Below are 18,070 nucleotides of genomic sequence, written 5' to 3'. Positions count from 1 at the left end.
ATGACTGCTGCCATGTGTTTTGGAATGGAGCTTGGGAGCGGATGGAGGCTCCATGCTCTAGCCGCTTACTTGAAGGGCTGGAGCTAGGGACCCCACAAAGTTTCCTCCCAAACTTCAGCCATATTTTAGGTCTTTCAACACTCTTCAGGTTAATTCTGGTACTTTCCAAAAAAAAAAAAGCGCTTTTGAGCGTAACCTTTACTTTGAATTTCCTGCCATTCAGACATTTACATTTCTTAAAACTACAACATTGTGCCAAGTATGTTTTCCCTCAAATTGCGGTTCTACTCTGAAATATGTCTGTTAAAATGGCACCTGGGGGAAGTTCTGCTTATTGTACCAGTGAATGTGCTTGTGTTACCCATATAAAATAGGCTTGTTTTTGTTCACTAACTGCCAGCTCTGCAAACTTGGCCTAAGCGCTGAGAATAAAGTTGGCTTCCTTCCTTCTCCTGCATAATCCCCCATAATCAAATCCCCTCAGGCCGCATTCTGCTCACAGTTCCAGCTCTGCAGTGCCACGAGAGGCTACTTGGTCTAACACATAGCCAGGCCTTAAAGACCCAGAGTTCATGTCCTAGACCTGACCCTGTTTCCCCTTGTGATCTGGAACCTGGCCAAAAACTTGTCTGAAAATCTATAGAGTAGTGCATAGATGAGACTATGCAATACTCTCCCCCTTCATTAATCTATCATCTTGGTATCATTCTCTGTTTCTTAATCACTTAATAGAAAAAGGACTGGTCCAGCCAGGACAATGTTATTATTCAGTTAGCAGTTGCCCTAAACAGATTCCTGAAAATTCCCTTGCTGGAGGAGACTTTCCAAATGCAGCGGGTGTAGCTGGAGTCCTGTGTGCCCTGGTATTTCACATCTGTGTTGGCAACAAGGAGACTGGCCCTGCACCAGAAGCTATACTGAAGAGAGAAGCTCTGTGGAAAAAAGCAGGTCTTCACTGGGGACCAGAGCAGTTCTGGCCAGGTGATGCCAGCCTTACACCACAGGTGCCCCAAAATGAGCTCCTCACTGAGCATTCACTTGGCTGGTTGCTTTTAAGTGACAGCTACTGGTTTTGCCTGGAGAGGAGATGGTGACTTTGTTGCCTGGGTGAGCTTAGAAGTGCTTTACAGACAGCTGGGGTTCTGGATGCCTGCATATTTACAATGAGAATGGCTTGTATTCAAATACATGATGAATTTATTATGCAGCAACAAAGGCTTTAAGGCCTAATAAATTAAGATAGATTCAAAGGTTTATTGTGCATTCAGAATTACTTAAAGAAGGTACATGCTGCTTCAGGGAAATTCATGGAAATAAGCCCAGAGGTGCTGTTATTACGTCTGTTCTCTGTTTAATCACAGTTTCTTCCTTCCGTCAAAGGAGTTTATCATTATAACCACAGTCCCCTTTTTGTTTAAAACATTTCTCCTCCTCCTTTTGTCCCATGCTAGATCTCCTTCTGTCTACCTGCCTGTGTATCTGAGCAGCTTTAGGGGATGGTGTTAATTAGATTATTGACTTCTTAATATGTTTTATTATGAAATTATTGCCCAGGGCCCCTGAGGCTTAGCAGGGGAAGGTAGTTCAGGAGCATAACTATTATTATGTTCACTGATATTAATGCAATAGAATAGAAGCCATTTATTTTCAGTAGGTTTGTGAGATGTGTGCCTCCCTAAAGCTCTGTGCTGATGATCTGCACTGCCAGCTCTTAAGTGGTCCTTGTTGCTGCAGCCCTTTATATTTGCTGTTCAAGTTTACCTGTGCACTCACACAGCAATGTGTGCTGCCTTTCCAGGCACTATGTATGTGTTCCTGTATTGCAGTATATGAATACTTCACAGCATCCCTGGTAGGCAAGGGATTACTGTGGCAGACTTCTCCCCAGGGACCTGTGTGGAAGAAACAGGTAAGACTGGGAGTAGCTCTGATTCAGGAGCTGAGTAGCCTGAAGGAAACTGGCTTGTAGACCAGAGATGCACCCATCACGTTAGAGACCAAATAGCCACACTGTCCTCATTGGTATGACAGCATGAAGTTCTTTCACTCTGCTTAGGGAGGGTAGGCTAATGTCTTAGTAGCTTTGCTAGGGAACTATTTTTCTGCAAATCTTTCCTATGAAAGACTCCAGATCCTGGCTGGGGTCAGCTGTCTTCAGATGAGCCAGCAAAGCCACAGAGAGGAGTTTGGCCCTAAAATGCGAGCAGGCTCTATAAGTAGCTAGCTTCAAGCAGTAGACTATGAGAGGCAGTAGGCATGATTAACTTATGTGGGAAGAAAGGCTGTAGGTTCCCTCCTGGAGGAGCAGTCATTGGGGCTTGGCTTTAGCTCTTTGTAGGGTCTCTGCATGAGTGTCAGTCCTGCAGTTAGTGCTGTGTGGCTTGCCAAGGAGGAGACAGAGTCAGCATGGAGATTACTTTTATTCATCTGTGGTCACTGAAGAGCCGTAAGACTCAGCTGGACAGAAGCAATACATAGCAATGTACACATAGCGTACCAGGCACTTTAAAAAAAGATCACATTAGCTGCCCCATATGGCAAGTCCGGCTCAGGGGAGCAGTGTGCAAAACATCCTGGGAGGAAGGGGGTCTAACCTTTGAGGCGAGAGGCCTGGCAGGCAACTTTACCATTTAACTGCAGCAGTTTCCTGGGAGGAATATGTGTGTGTATGTGTGCATGTGTTGGGGGTCCTTTGAAATGCCAATACTGTATGAAGTGCTGGCAACTCCAGTGAAAGCAGCAGGTTAGTGCACAGGACTCAAGCAATAGCATTTTTCTTCTTGTTGCTTTTTGTCATCAGAAAGAAAAATTCTGCTGGTGCTTGGAGGATATCAGCCAATATTCCCCCAGAGGTGACTGGGGTGTCGTTGCACAGTCAGAGCTATGTAACATGCATTTTGGGGCAAGGGAGTGGAGAATTTCTCAAGCATCTTCTATTTACACACACGTGCACTCACACACACACATGCTCACATTGCTGCTGGTCAGTGAGAGATTCAGTGAAGTCCATGTGCTTTGTATGAAGGACAAAATGAACTGAGAGACTGACCTTCCTTTTCCCTCCTTACCCATGGGTATCTTTGGGTCAAGACCAGGACCCCTTGGCTTATGTGCATGTTTCCATGTGTGCAGGGGTGTGTTGGGGTTGGGGAAAGCTTACACGGTTGCAGATCCTGCTGTGCAGCATCTGGTATAGGGATCAGATGAACACTTCCATTTCAAAGCCTGTCAGGCTAGTACTATTCATCAGAACTGACCTTCCACCTCTTTCTCTGCACCCCAGGAGACAGCACCCCAGGAAAGCTGTGTGTGCCCCTTTAAATGGTGAGCTTGGTGACTAGAGCCGAGTAAAGCTTTCTCAGAAGCCCTGTTACATTTGTCCTTTGGCAGCCTGGTAAAATAGCCTCTACTTGCTTTGCTCCCCCATCCCCTGCTTCTAGCCCTTAGAGGGGGAGGAAGAACGTGGGCGGTGGAATAAGCTGTGGTCCCCAGATGTGTGAAGTGCCGCTGAGGCGACAGAAAGCAACACGGACAAACAGAGAGGCAGTTCAGGTAAGAGAGTGCAAGCCTGCTTCTCTGAGTTTGCGTCACTGACCTTTTCCTGTTGTACTGCTCAGTCTTCACCTGACCCTCCTACTCCTTCCCCTCCACTATGCACCCAAAAGATTTCTGTGAAAATACAGTTCAAGCTGGCACTGGAATCAGAAAAGAATAACTAAAATAAAGTGTAGAAAATGGGCTCTTGAAGGCTGTCACCTGTTTACTTGCTTATCCTGCAGGACAAGCGTATTATGTAATAACACAACACATTCCCCTCTTTGTGCCAGGCTGGTTGTCACAGTCCAGTGTGTAGCATCACTTCTGACAGCCTCTCAACAGGTGAAAGCAGCAAGGCTGGTTTAAGGCATAAGTAGCACAGGCCGGTGCTTATGCCCCCAGCTCCTGGAAGCCTGTGATTATATTGGACTGTCTCACCTTTTGTTAAAGAGAAGTTTCTCTGGCTGCAGAAACAAAGTTGAAAATGTGACAGCTGTGTATCCAAAGCAGCAATGTTATCCTGAGTCTGCTGAGAGCTTGAAACAATAGCCCCAACATAGCCCCTAGATCTAGATAGGTAGTAACCCTGAGATCCACTGCTCAAGAGGAAGAACCAAGGACTCCTTAGGATAGGGGCAGGCACTTATTTCAGGCAGACGGCCACTTACTGAATTTTGGCAAGCCATCGAGGGCCACATGACAGGCAGCCAGGGGCAGATAAATATTCATTTTCTAAATTTTTTAGGGACCCTGCAGGCTGGATAGAATGGCCTGGCGGGCCACATCCGGCCCATGGGCCACATTTTGCCCACCCCTGCTTTAGGAGGAAAGGAAAAATGCAGACCACCCACTCCAGCAACCACTAGGTTAAGGGAAAGGGGCTTCTCCTGTTACCTCTGCCTCTTTGTGTGGGATCATGGTGCAGGGACAGGGCTGCAGTGTTGGAAGATCCTGTGTTGTGGTTTGGCCAGAGCTAAAGACTGCCTTAATCTGGCCTTTGAAAGCATCTTTGGCATGCCATAATACTTTAAATAAATGCATGGCTTATTTAGATGTCTGGCAAGCTGAACTTCTTGGGCAGGGGCCAGGCCCTTGAAAATCATGTGATCAGGATGGGTGTCAGTCCATATAGTTTCATAGTTTCATATTGGTAGGGTTAGAAGGGACCTGAGCAGATCATCAAGTCCGACCCCTGCCATGGCAGGAAAAAGACCTGGGGTCAAACAACCCCAGCAAGGTGTTCGTCTAACCTCCTCTTAAAGACCCCCAGGGTAGGAGCCAGCACCACTTCTCTTGGAAGTTGGTTCCAGATCCTAGCCGCCCTGATAGTAAAGTAGCGCCTCCTGATGTCTAGTTTGAATCTATCCTCTGCCAGTTTGTGACCTTTAAACTCGCTCCCTGTGTTCAACACATACACGTTGACCCCCTGTTGCAGCAGGTTTTTTGCCCAGGGTTTTGTGCCCATTCTCCGCAAGGATTTGGCCACATCTGACAGTCAAGGACCCATATGTCCATCCATATTGGAGGTGTTGCCCCATGTGCGTGGGAACAGACCGGGGATTAAAGTGGGGAAGCTATTTCTTCTCTCCTCAGCTGGGGCCTGATCTTAAGGTCAATGGGCAAACTCCTATTGACGTCAGTAGGCTTTGGACCAGCATGGTGAGAGCTCCTGGTCTGTTCAACTAACTGTTTCTGCTGGAAAGGAATGGAAAAGGGTCTGAATCTGCAGTGACTCTCTGACAGTTTGTGGGTTAGGTGACTCAGAGTCAACAAAGGGCCAGTCCGTGGGCTGAGAATGTCACGAGCTTCAGCCGGTGCCTTGTTCCCTGGTGCTCACAATAGTACAACAGAAGGGGAGATGGCAGTGGGCTGGTGAGGGGGAAGGTTCATGTGGTGCTTTCTACAACAAATGCCTGGTGCCCTGGCCCCTTCACAGACACTTCCTGATAACATCTTGCAGCAAACTGTGCTCGAAAAGGGCAACTCTTCCACTGGCAGCGAGGCAAAATGTGTCCACCCAAAGGTGGCCTGGTGGGAGACAGCAGAGCTCCATCAGGCCCTTGCGAGGTTCCTTATCCCAGCATGACAGTGGTGGCGCTGCGCTGTTGTCCTTTAGCCACCTTCCACCTCCAGATCCCAGCACAGAGCAAAGGTATCCCTGTGTGGGTGGAGACACTGTCCTCAGATAACATGCAAAACAGCTCAGCGTAGGAGCCATGGAGATTTCTCTTTGCAACCAGAAGATCTGCCCTTCATGCACTCCAGCAGTTAGCATGGAACAGGGACTGGGAAAGAAGAGATAACTGTAGAGATTAACTACTTGTGAAGTGTATTGGGAAGGAAAGCTGGACTAGTCAGAGGGTTTTATACTGGATCTCAGTGTTGCTGGCCAGTGTTATTCCCCTGCTCTTTCATATAAACATCTCTGAGGTTAGAGCTGGCTCAGTGGTTTCAGAGGGGAGGGAGGAAGAGCAGGCTGGAGCAGAGGGGAAATCCGCCACATCATAGCACAGCTGGATCCAGAGCAGCATGCTCTGCAAAAATCCCCCATCTCAGCAGAGCTGAGCAGGAGCAGATTCCTTGGTTACACTATGGCAGGCATTCAAACCCACATCAGAGCTCCCCTCTGCTCTCCCCCAGCTCCTTTGGGGCCCCCACTTCTGCATCTGGCAGACAAGGGGGCTGACACAGAACCAGTCCCCGCACTGCAGCCTGCACCAGGCGGCTGCTGGACTTAGCAGCTGAGGATACACATTGTCCACAGCGCTTCTTCAAGGACCCACTCTCTTGCTGGCCTTGGAGTCTCCCTTTCCTCTCCCTGTTTTTAAAATTTTTCTTTCCCTCTTTCTGGTGGGGGAGTTAGGGCAACAAGCTACTGCAGGGACCTCCAGCTTCCCACTGGGTGGGCCGGGCGTGCAAGCTGCCATTTCCTCTTCCAGACAGCACCATATCCTGCCCACATACCTCTGTTCTCCCACTGCCCTCTTTTTACCTGCAAGACCACAAACCAGCAGAAAGCAGCAGGAAGTCAGTTAAAGGGCCAGTCCTGAGACAGACAGCTTCAAAGAGCTAAAGCACGGTAATTCCTAGCTCTGCATTTTTCAACTTCAAAGGACTTTACGAGGGAGGTTGGTATCGCTGTTCCCATTTTCCAGATGAAGAAACTGAGGCAAAAACCCTAAGATTTGTGGCAGAGCAGGGGCCAGAACTCAGGTCTCTTGACTCTCCAGTTCCTATATTGGGCATTAGGCCACATTGCCTGCTTGGTATCATACCATGCATGTGAGTCGCCTCAAAAAAGAGTGCGACAAAGCCTCTGCTGTAGCTTCACTAAAATAAATGAAGTCACCACTAGCTTTATACTAGCTAAGAGCCTGGCCAGGGACTCTGAGGTGGGTCAGGTGGACAGGACCTTTTTGTTGACTGAACAAGGTTTCTGAAACCTGATGTACAACTGGACTCTAATGAAATCCTGTGGTCAGACAGTGACAAAGTCAGCCTGGCCAAGGGATCTTTTTGAGCCGTAGAGCTGCTTATCTCACTGGCACCTATCCAGAGTCACTAAATGAAAGGGGCCAGCCCACCTGAGATCAGTGTAAAGCCACTGGCTATGGAGGGGCGGCCTCCCTGACCAGCCCTTGCTGAGGCTAAGGGTGGCCTTTTCATTCACTCAGAACGCCACTTGTCACCCAGTCCTGGGGAAGGGGAGAGAACAGAGCTATAGGCCATTTCTGCCTGCTTCCCCCTCTGGAATCAGAGGAGATGATCAGTGAGGGAGCAATGAAAAGGGAACAAAAGGTATTACTAGCTCCATTCATACAAACCATTTTAAAGGGTTGGGGAATTAAATTCCCTTTTTTCCCAATCCAAAGGACTGTCACCATTGGGGACTCTGTTGTGTATGACAGACCTCACCAGTTCCATCAGAATCTCACCAAAATGGCCCCAGGGTGTGAGTATGCAAAATCCTGGGCTTCCTGAGAATCTTCTTCTGTTTGGGTAGCTATGTAGGCTGTGGAGTGGCTTCGGAAAGACAAGCAACAGGAGGCTGGGGTGGGACCTGGAGGAGTACCAGATGTGCCAGGAGATGGCTCTGGCTTCAGGTTTGGCACTGGGATCCAGGCAGCCTGAGGGAGCAGGTGGGAGATTGTAATCAGATCTGTCACAGGTCATCTCTAATGAGTTACAAATCAGTCAGAGCTTTGTGACATAAGAAATGCAGCTTAGAGCAGTTGTTTAGAAAAGAAAAAGACCCAAAGTGAACTCCCAGACTGATGCTTCCTCTCCCCCTTCCCTGTGCAGCTGAGCGTGCACTCTCCCTTCAGCAACAGGCCCCAAAAATGGTGAAGTAAGTGCCATGCACTCACTTATTCTCCCCACGCTCCCACAACTTTCCACCAACCCCAGGATCTGATCTTAGGTCCCCACCCAGCCCCTTGTTTCACCAAACTCGTCCCTCCAGGTTGATCTTTGTATTCCTGCCCATTCCTCCATATATTCACCTGCTTAGTGCTTACCACTAAATAGTCACCCATCCTTCTCAAGCATCCCTGCTTAACACTAAACTTTCACCCATCCTTCTACCTGATCCCCAAGCTTCTCTCCATTCCAGTCTTCCTACTTACCAGATCTCTAGCGCCCATCCCTTCACCCCGAGTTCCTGTTTTTGCACATTCCCCTGTCATATCCCTCCCCCCCATCCTGATCCACAACCTGGCTCTGAAACTGTCCCCTGTGGTACTACTGATACTATAAATGTCTAGTCAATGATTTAATCTTCCTCTCTGGTCTGTACTTCCTGGCTGTCAGATCTCTGTAGCTATGTGGAAATACCAGAGAAAAGCTGTTCTTACCATATCTGCCACACAACTGAAACCAGGATGTACCAGAAATCTGACCAGAAAGAAACGTCTGTTCTCCCACAAGAGATTTCCTGAATTTGCCCCTCCCCAAGGGATCAGCTAGAAATATAGAGCCAAATCTTCCTGTGGTTGGTACACCACTGATCATCACTTGCTTTCCAGTGACTCTTCCACGCGACCTCTTGGTGCTTTTCTAACTTAAAGCATTTTCCATGAAGGATGAAAATGGTCCCAATAATAAAACTTGTGTGGCACTTCTCATCCATGCCACTCACTCTTGTTTACAGAGGGGGCAAAGGGGTCATGATCTGCATCTTAGGCAGCATGGAACAGAAGCACAGAGAGTGACTTGACAGAGATCACTGAGCAGGTTCGTGGTGGAGCCAGTTCTGGAACCCAGCTCTTTGGACTTGGTGGCCAGTGTCTGCTCTGCTGGAGCATACTGCCTTAACCTACAGAAAGAAGAGACCATGGGGGTAATCCTCTCAAAGTGCAAAAAAAGTTTTAATATGATTGAAATATATATATATATATATATACACACACACACAAACGCACACACGCACACATACACACGCAAATTCTTGGTTTTGATATTGTAAAGCACCATTAATTCCACAGTACAATATGTCTCTATTAGGCCTTCCAGTGGGCACCAGTGAGTCTCCTGAAGCTTCAATTAGCACCAAGGGACCATCATTTTATTTAGCACCAGTGGGTCTGAAGCTGGCCAATTAAGCACGCACTGACTCCCCCATGCACTTTAGGCCCTGATCAGCTCCCCCTTGAAGGCACTGGTCTGCAGGAAACAAATGGTGAAACTGGAAAGCAAAGGGAATTCAGAGCTCAGGTCTGGAAGTTATTCAGCATTAGAGATTCCTGCTGTTCCCTGAGGAGACACAGGGACGCACGTACTGTAAATATGCAACATCTGGGATTGCAGTCTGTGGCTTCTAGAAAGAGGGAGGGATTCAGTCCTAGTTCATTCATGCCTAAATGTCACCCCCCTCTCCCTTCAAACACACTGCTCCTTTGCTACTTGCCCAAGCCCTGCCCTGGAGTGATTCAGTACTCCACATCTGCTAAGGGAGAGAGAAGAACTCCAGCTTTCATGTTCCTTCACATCCTGGGATTGTCTCACCACACCAATTCCCTAGTAGCACCAAACCTTGCCCTGGAGGCACTCTTAATACCAACTGTCTTGATGCAGTATGTGAGCAGGTGTGGAGCATGGAATTCATTTGCATCTCCCCAGCTCCTCCTCCTCAGCAAAGCAGGGGTAATAACACTGGCAGGAGAGAAATTGGCCCACAATTCTCTTGAGTGTGTTTTTAACATCTATTCCATGTCTCTTGTTGTTTCCCTGGTGAGTCCAGTCCTCTGCCAGCCCTGTAAACTTCTCTCTGCTCTTTATGGCATCCTCAGAACATGCAGGGCTGGGTTTCCAGGAGCTCTCAGAGTTGACCTCATTCTCCTCCCTGATGCCATCTTCACTGATGACAGTGGAAGCAGAGTCAGGCCAATGCCAAGAACACTGGAAAATGCTGCCTGCGTCAAACAGGCCGGGGCAGCCCAAACTTCAGCACACAGTCCTGCTTCTAGCCTCAGCCTTGACAATGGGAAGGTGTTCCAGTTTCTGTGGCTCACTCCAACTAAGTGCTGATAGCAGGGGGACAGCCAAAGGCAGAGAATGGGACTGAAACCCCCGACACGTTTCATGCAGGCTATCAAACAGCTCTGGTCTATCTAGTCCCTGGGATCTCAATATGTGCTTTAGTAGTTTAAGAACCCATGATGAACTCCCCCCCCCCCCCACAAGCCAGTCCCCCTTCTCCAGATTGTGCTAGTAAATGGGTTGGAGGGAAGGGTGGGGTTTGAAAGGAAGGACCGTCTCCTGGCAGAGCCATGGGAGCCACCTCTGCCGGATGGACACAGTGTGAGCCCAGAGCTGATTCCCTGGCTCTGAACCTCCTCTGTCACCAGCATGTGAGAAGTATCTCTGCTTATATCAATGGAATGATGTAAATGGAAAGAGTGGAACCAATTCCACCTTCAGTTTTTGGAAAGGGAACACTCTGCTCTGGGCTGAGCTGGCTTTGAGCCCAACACAGGAATGGAGGCTGCAGAGGATCCCAGGATGCTCTGCAGAGGGAGGCTTACTGGGTCCAAGAGAGGCTGTCTGTCTCTCTCTGATATGCAGGACTTAATCCTCAGCAGGTGTAGAGCAGTATGACTCTGCTGCTTTCTTCAGTGGAGATGCACCAATTTGCACCACCTGTAAATCTGACTGGTTACTGTCTGGAGAAGCAGCCACTGACACAACCTATCACAGACAGCTCATCATAGACAGCGATAAACTAACTGCCTGACTGCTCCCTGGCTTGACATTGATGTCTAGGACCCTGTCAGCTGACCTAAGCCATGAGAGGGCTGAAGCAGTCATAAACTTGGCACCCCCAATGCAGTAGGAATGTCTCTCTCAAGGCAGTCAATGACCTTGAATGCTGACAGTCCCCTTTGGGAAAGATGGGTTCCTGTACCCTCCCATTTTCTGAAGTATCCTGGAGCTTCCTCCATCATGACCCTCCTGTTTCATTCCTTGTGGTTTGCAGTGATTGTGGGCAGTGGAGAGAGAGAGAAAGAGAAAGACTGTGAGATAGAGAGGAAGGAGAGGAGAACAGCAAGAGAAGAAGCTGGTTAATCAATACTGGGCTTGACCAGGTAGCCATTGAAGGTTATGTAGACATCAATGTCATCGCTGTAGATGGCATTCTCACGCTCACGCTTGTAGAGGCGCACCCAAACCTCATCTTTCTCCTGTAGCTCTAGCATGAGGCTCTGGCTCTGCATGATGCTGCGGTCACTGGGCTGGGCATAGAGGATGACTTCTTCGCTCTCATTGCGCATGATGTGCATGTAGGTCTCCTTGAAGTTCCAGGTGTGGACATTAAGGCTGAAGAAGTAGAGGCCAGCCACGTAGCAGTAGAACTTGCCATTGAACATGTTGAAGTGGCCATATAGATTGACGAAGACAGTGTCAAAGATTAAGGCCTGGTAGCCCTCACTGCTGTGGAGTGCCTTCTTGCGGCCCACTGAGAAAGCAGCATACTGATGCTTGCAGGGATCACCTGGGGCACCCATTTGGCCCTTGCTGCCTTTCTGACCCTGGGGACCCCGCTCACCTCGTGGCCCTTCTTTTCCCCATTTCCCTGGCATCCCAGACTCTCCCCGGTCTCCTTTTTCACCTGCAAAATAAGCAGAGGACATGCCCCATGTGATATTTTAGGGAGATGGAGAAGGTGCCCAAACCAGGTTCTTGTGAGAAGGTGCCATAAGGAGACAGTGGCTGTGGCCAGACACTAGAGTTGCACATTCATCTTCTTATTGGCACCAGCACAGGGGGCAGAGTGGATGTAGTCTGTGCCTTCCACAGTAAAGGTCTGGGGAAGATGGTGTCGCCTCCAACAGAGGCGTTATGCCTTATACCCGTGCTTCAATGTGTCCTTGCAGGGAGGAGAAACCATTTGAGACCAGGTTCTCCCAACCCCCACTCCCTCTTCTACCCCAGAATGCCCCCTGTGCTGGGGAGGCAGTCATGGACATGCTCCCTGTCATGAATACGGTTCAGTGCTCACCAACACTGGAAATATTTCCTGGAAAGGATGGGTAGCTTAGGCCCAGCTAACCCAAGGGGGCTGTAGGGCAACAGTAAATGGCCCTGAACAACAGGATCCCCCATCACTGACAAGACTCACCACACATGCACATTTTAGACATCAGCACAGTGCAGGCTCAAATGAGGAGCAGCTGCTCTGAAACAGAGAGGCATCCCCATTCCACCCTACGCTCAACCAGCAGGAGCTGCGTGGGACAGGTCTTGGATGGGAGTCGCTCTTTGCCCATCTAAGTGTGGGGGTGTCCGTGCAAATATCCTCCTAGCTGCTCAGAAGAAAAAGGAATGTTAGGGCTTCCCTTGTTCTTTTTCTCCCTCTCCAGATTGATGTGAGAGCTGGGAGAATGTCTCCCTGCAATTTTTCCTGTGCAAAATGTTAGTATGGGACTTGTGCCTTCACTCTTAGCATATGCTCTCTCCCTCACCACTACCTCCCTCTGCACCACATAGCAGCGTGATCCTGAAGCAGATGAATCTAGAAGGAGATCTCTTGTCCTGGTCAGAGGCACTGCCACTGCCACCCCAGGACTGTTAATAAACAAGAGCCAGTGGAAATCAAGTGAGGAGATGGCTCCCCTCAGTTCAGAGGTAAAAGCAGAAAGGCTGGTAGGTTCAGGGGATCATTAGCGATCTCTGGGATAGTTCTACCTTTCTAGGTATACAAATGTAAGCCTGCCAAGTCAGCATGACAGTGGCGTGCAATGGGAAGTCCGTCCATCCAGACACTGGGCACTGACATGTTGATGAATGGCTTGCAGTTTAATATCTAACTGATGCCACTTTTCACTTGTCTTCAGCATCATAACATGAAAGCCACTTTGGGGGGCAGCCAGAATGCAAGCACACAGCCTTTATCTTCAGCACAGGGACCCCACATTATAAGCATACAAGCATGGCACTCACCTTTCAGGATGGTGATGTTGATGTAAGGGCGGACCTCAGGCATCGGGTAGGGCAAAGAGTGGCGGCTGGCCAGGTCAGGAGCCGCTTCTGGGGACTCATGAGAATTCAGCGGGTCGCAGCAGCGTCTGCAACTGCTTGGGGTGGTGGTCACTTCTTTGGGGTCTGGCTCATCCGTGGGTACCCCAAACACAAACAGGGGGAGCATGAGGAAGGCCAAGTGAGCCCGCAATTGGATCGTTACCATAATGACCTGAGAAGATATCAGAAAGTAAGGGAGAAAGACAGAGCCAGGGGACAAGAGGGAGCTCAGGTGGAGGGTCAACAGGAAAGGATGGAGGCCTGTGCTTCAATGCTGGATGGCTATCAGCAGTTCACTCACCCTGGGAGCAGAGACAGAGGCAGAGACAGAGTTAGTAACTGCTCTGCAGAGAGGTGCTATTTGGAAGCCTAATGCATAGTCTCTTGAGGTCTCATGCTGCAAACCAAGCTGCTGCGGTGTCACTGCTAGGGCATGCCCAACGCCCAACAGTCTGGACCCACTGGAGACTGGGGCAGTGCCGTTGTAGGCAGATCTGATCTCTGGAGCCTACAGCATCAGTGCCCAGAGCCTAACCACTGGCACCCAGGGCATCACAGGCTGTGGATGCAGTCTTCAAGCTGGAACAGGAGGAGCGGAGGGAAATTCAACAGCCTGTCACCATGAAAACAAACTCACCTCTCAGGAGTGAACTGAGAGATAATGGTTCTGACCTCGGAGTATTAAGTACATCCCCTTGAAATACTTACTCCCTTCATGCCGCTGGCAAAGCCAGAAACACACCGGGCCCTGAGCTGATGATCAGACAGATCTGGGGGAAGTGAAGAAACTAACTCTAGGGTACTCCAGATCTGCCTGCTCTCAGGATAGACTCCACACTTTGTGGGCGGAAAATCACCCATTATCTCACCAGAAAGCATCAAATCAGCTTCACAGCTTGAGGGAGAGTTGGAGGCATACATCTCATCCACAGGCATTAACTCTTCGCTAGGAGCCTTGACCCAAGTAGCACAGGACAGGATCTTACCCCAGCAGGCACTGGCAGGGTCCAACCCACCAGTGGGGTCTAGTGACCTGGGATGCAGAGGCACAGAGCTTGGGTTCCCCCTCGCTGCCACCTTGGCCAAATTTCTAGTGTGCCTCAGTCTCCCCTCCCTCCTCCCCCCCCCTCACAGAAAACCTCACCCTGGGGTGGCCACCAAGGGCTCCTGCCTTGTCCCAGCTGCTCAGCGTCCACCACTTGCCTGGATCCCCACTGTGAGCCCCATTGCTCCAGCCGCTGCTGCTGGCTCCAGCCTGTGCCTCCCACCTCCTCCCCAAGCAGCCAGCTTGGGTTTCTGTGCCTTTAACTCTTTGCTGGGCTTGTGGGACTGGCTAAAGCAGCAGCCTGATGCATCCCAGTCCCCACCCTGTGCCAATGAGGGCGGGCATGCACACAGTGGGGACCTTCCCCCATGAGGTCAAGCGCCTTGCACCCTTGCTAGGAAAGCCTCTGGCCTCTGCATCCCATGACACCCACACACACACATACACATACATATACATGTCCCTGCATGATCACATACACACATGCCCCTGCATGATCATACACACACACACAACCTTGCATGATCTTTCACACACACCCATGCCCCTGCACAATCATGTGCACACACACCCATGCCCTCGCACGATCATGTGCGTGTGCACACACACACATCCCTGCATGATCATACACACAACATGCCCCTGCATGATTGTACACACATACATGCACCCTTCCATGATTGCACACCCCCCCCCTTTCATGACTGCACATGGACACACACACACACACAAATAACCCTGCCTGATTGCACACATACATGCTCCTGCATAATATCATATGCAGCCCAGAACAGGCATGTCCCTCTGCACCTCTCTGCTCCTGGCTGCTCTTTCCCCACTGTTTCCTGCTCCCCACAGTGTCTCTGCTGCTTGGGAAAGCAGGCAAGCTCTTCTTCTCTTGCTGCCTGCCTGACATGTCCTAAGGCAGCTTGGCCTGGAAAGGCACTGGAGTGTGGTCTTGCTGAGGTGTGCTGACTCCTCCAGGGCACAAGGTCCCCACTAGGTTTCATAGATGTGGGACTCTGCACCCCACTGTAGGTTTCGTGTCAGGTCAGTCTCTTCCTGGCATCAAGGACAGGTGCCAGGTTATGGTTCTGGGAAAGAGAGTCAGAGAGGAGATTCCCCTTGTTATTTGCAGTCCCTCAATCTCATTCCCCACAGAACAACAGCCTAGCCTTGATCCTCCTTTCCCTATGCTGCAAAGCAGGATGGAAAGAGACTCTCCCCCAGGTCCCTGGAGTAAAGTCAAGCCAGGCCTGACTCTGGCTCATGGCCTGTTCCCTGGGATGGAGGGGGTTGGGTAGCAGAGGCAAGAGAAGCCATTTTTCCTTTCTGCTGAGGTTGGAAGTGCGGAGTCAGCAGCTTTGTTGTATCTCTTGTAATTTTAGAGGGAAAGTGGAGAATGTCTCCCAGCCCTTTGGCTGCTAGGAGAGGATTTTTTTTCCTCCTGAGTGTTTAGGCTAGAAATCTGAGGGCGGCTGTGGCCAGCTCGCTTCCCAGAGAGCAGCTCGTGCTTGGCAAGGGTCCCAGCACCCTTGGAGAAGCAAACGGAAAGTCTGGGAAAATATGTTCAAGGGGAAGAGGGGGAGGGGGAGTAGAGAAAAGAGGCCAAAGGTAACATGAGTCTGCTTGGTACGTTGGAAGCCACAAATGAATGGAAGAGGAGTGGATTCCCCCCTTGGCCCAGGAAGCAGAGTGGGCGTGACAGGGCAGGGTGTTAGTGCCCTGTCACTCCTAGGTTCTCCTCTGGACTCTGCTACTGACTGGCTGTGAGACCTTGAGCAAGTCCCACTTGCCTCACTGTGCCTCAGTTTCCCCATCTGCAGAATGGGGAGACTGGGCCAATTTGCTGCTAGTGGAGTTGTGGCAGAGCTTTGTGCAGAAGGATCCTGAACCTTCTGCTTCCCACTGCTGGATGTGGCTTAATCATTCAATAATGTGCACGAAGTGCTAAGGACTGGGCTCTCCTGGGAGGTGTGAGGGGGACAATTGCAGCGAAGACAAAGGCAGTGGCAGTCTCTGAGATGTCTTGACATAACCTAGCTCCAGTGGGATCCTTTTCAGCCCCTTTTGCAGCTCTCATCCACGGGAGGCATTTTCCTTTCATGGGGAGGTGGCAGGAGAGGGTGGCTGGTGTCTCCTCAGCACCTTTCATACCCCATCCTTCCGAGCACTCAGGGAAGGGCATGTTAAGGGATGATTTTGTTGGCCAGTGCCTTTGCCCTTTCATTACTTGATCAGAACAGTGGGGGAATCCACAAGCCCTTGTCTACTGGTTTCCAGGAGCAGGCGGCTTGCAGAACTGTATCAACAGCCCCCTCTTCTGGAGATGGAACTAACACTAGCCAACAAACTTTTGCTGTTATAGTTTATACCAGTTCCCTGAATGGAATATGCTGCATCAGGCCTTGCATGCCAGTATACCTGCAGCAACAATGGGGTTTCTGCCAACGCAGCTGTCAATCAGGAATGTGGTTTCCAGGCCACTAACCAACACAGCTGTGCCAGGAAATCTTTTAAGTGTCGACCAAGCCCAAGGCATCTCCTGTACATAACTCCCCTCCCCTTGCCAAGCACACTCTGCCTTGGAACCAGCCCAGGAAAGCTCTTGCCAGCTTGGATTCAAGCAGTTGCTGCTGAAGGGCAGCTGCTTACCCTGTCCCAAACACAAGTTTAGTGCTCAAGGACTGAGCCCAATGTCCCCTTCCTCATGCTTTGTCCCCTCATTGCATGCACACAGCCCCAGTATGCTCAGGACCCCCCACCCCCGCTCAGCATTGCCTGCGTCTTACCCCCACAACTATGCAGCTCCTCCAGCCTTCACATACTCATCACATACACACAACTCCCCCTATACACACACACTCAATTTCTCATAGCTTCCCCACATGCCAAATAGGGCTGCACTCTTCCTGGATCTGCAGTGGACATGTTATCCGTATCTGAAGGCAGGCAAAGAATCCCTTCTTCCCAGCCACGTAAGCAATTTTCCTTTTCCTGTTCCCCCCCCTCCCCTAAGTCCAGTCCGCTCCCCTCCCTTTCCCATTCTTTGGGTACTTTGAATACAGAGCAGAGAGCCCCTTACCTCTGAACCCCGTAAGCAGGGTCTTGTGCTGGGCTACGTGTATCCTCAGCTGCTCCTTGTTAGACTGGGAGAAGAGAGGGCGAGCAAGGACCCAGCTGATTGAAACCAGATGCCAGCCAAGTGGTGTTATGTAATTACTGTCTTTTTCATCCTGCCTGGAAACCTAGTGCTTTGTGCAGCTCTCCCCCACACTCTGGATGGTGCCAGGCTGAGTTCTCTCTCTCCATAACATAACTTACTTGGCTCAACAGCTGATTCTCTCCTCGGAATGGGGCCTACTCCTTTGGACTACCTCCAGCCCTTTCCTTAGAAGGAAGGAGTGAACGTTGTCTAGTGGCCACAGCAGGGGAACTGGCAGTCACGATTTCTCAGCAATGTTCCCAACTCTGCTACTGACATCCTGGGTGATCTTGGTCAAGTCACTTGGGCTGTGTATATGTGATAAACTTGCCAAGCACAGCAAAGGTTCTTTCAAGCATGCTGCACCAGTCCAGGCAGGCTGCATCCTGAACCAGCTACATCCAGCCAGCACAGCAAATTGCCCAGTTAGCAGCAACTAGGTGTCAGCTAGTTGGCTGTCACCCAGCTGTGCTGAGTAGCTTGCCCAAGGTGCCATATGAACATGGTTAAACCATTTTGGGTTCAGGAGAAAGCCTGCTTGAGGGTGTCATAGACATCCATGGTATAATTTACATACTCCTCAGTGTCCCCATCTGTATAGCAGAATATTCAGCCAAAGTATATTGAAAAACAGCCACCACCAATTTTTAGACCCCTTTAAGGCCTCATAAGTTGGGGGCTCAGAATTATGAGCCGCATCTGATAATCTTGGCCATCATTTTGGCCCTTTGAGGTTGTTGTGAGGCTAAATTCTCCAATGGCTGTAG

The 18,070-nt window shown here is 50.0% G+C and overlaps 1 protein-coding gene across 5 annotated transcripts; it reads right to left on the bottom strand.

Annotated features, from left to right (window-relative positions):
* Positions 1-8,884: 8,884 nt before the first annotated feature.
* C1QTNF6 (C1q and TNF related 6) lies at positions 8,885-17,392 on the bottom strand. 5 transcript variants are annotated; one of them, XM_006270244.4, is made up of 3 exons: positions 17,184-17,392; positions 12,976-13,225; positions 8,885-11,644 (listed from the first exon to the last, which is right to left on the bottom strand). In XM_006270244.4, the coding sequence occupies exons 2-3, from the start codon at positions 13,217-13,219 to the stop codon at positions 11,097-11,099; spliced, it is 792 nt and encodes a 263-aa protein (XP_006270306.1). In that variant the 5' UTR covers positions 13,220-13,225; positions 17,184-17,392; the 3' UTR covers positions 8,885-11,096. The 5 variants fall into 5 exon arrangements, with proteins under 5 accessions (XP_006270306.1, XP_006270307.1, XP_019345116.1 ...); XM_006270245.4 differs by lacking the exon at positions 17,184-17,392 and adding an exon at positions 14,198-14,384; XM_019489571.2 differs by lacking the exon at positions 17,184-17,392 and adding an exon at positions 14,257-14,364.
* Between the last annotated feature and the right edge of the window lie 678 nt (positions 17,393-18,070).

This window comes from Alligator mississippiensis, chromosome 4 (assembly GCF_030867095.1).
Source record: "Alligator mississippiensis isolate rAllMis1 chromosome 4, rAllMis1, whole genome shotgun sequence".
NCBI lineage: Eukaryota > Metazoa > Chordata > Crocodylia > Alligatoridae > Alligator > Alligator mississippiensis.
The sequence above is the reverse complement of the archived record's forward strand: the minus strand, read 5'-3'. Positions and strand labels throughout refer to the sequence as shown.

What these genes read in the sequence shown, in the direction of transcription:
- C1QTNF6 (XM_019489571.2), bottom strand. Translation starts at nt 14,280, where the DNA reads ATGGGGCTCACAGTGGGGATCCAG. An exon ending in GGCTCACAGTGGGGATCCAG is followed by an intron (nt 13,226 to 14,256) that starts GCAAGTGGTGGA and finishes ATATCTTCTCAG; the next exon opens with GTCATTATGGTAACGATCCA. An exon ending in CAACATCACCATCCTGAAAG is followed by an intron (nt 11,645 to 12,975) that starts GTGAGTGCCATG and finishes CTTATTTTGCAG; the next exon opens with GTGAAAAAGGAGACCGGGGA.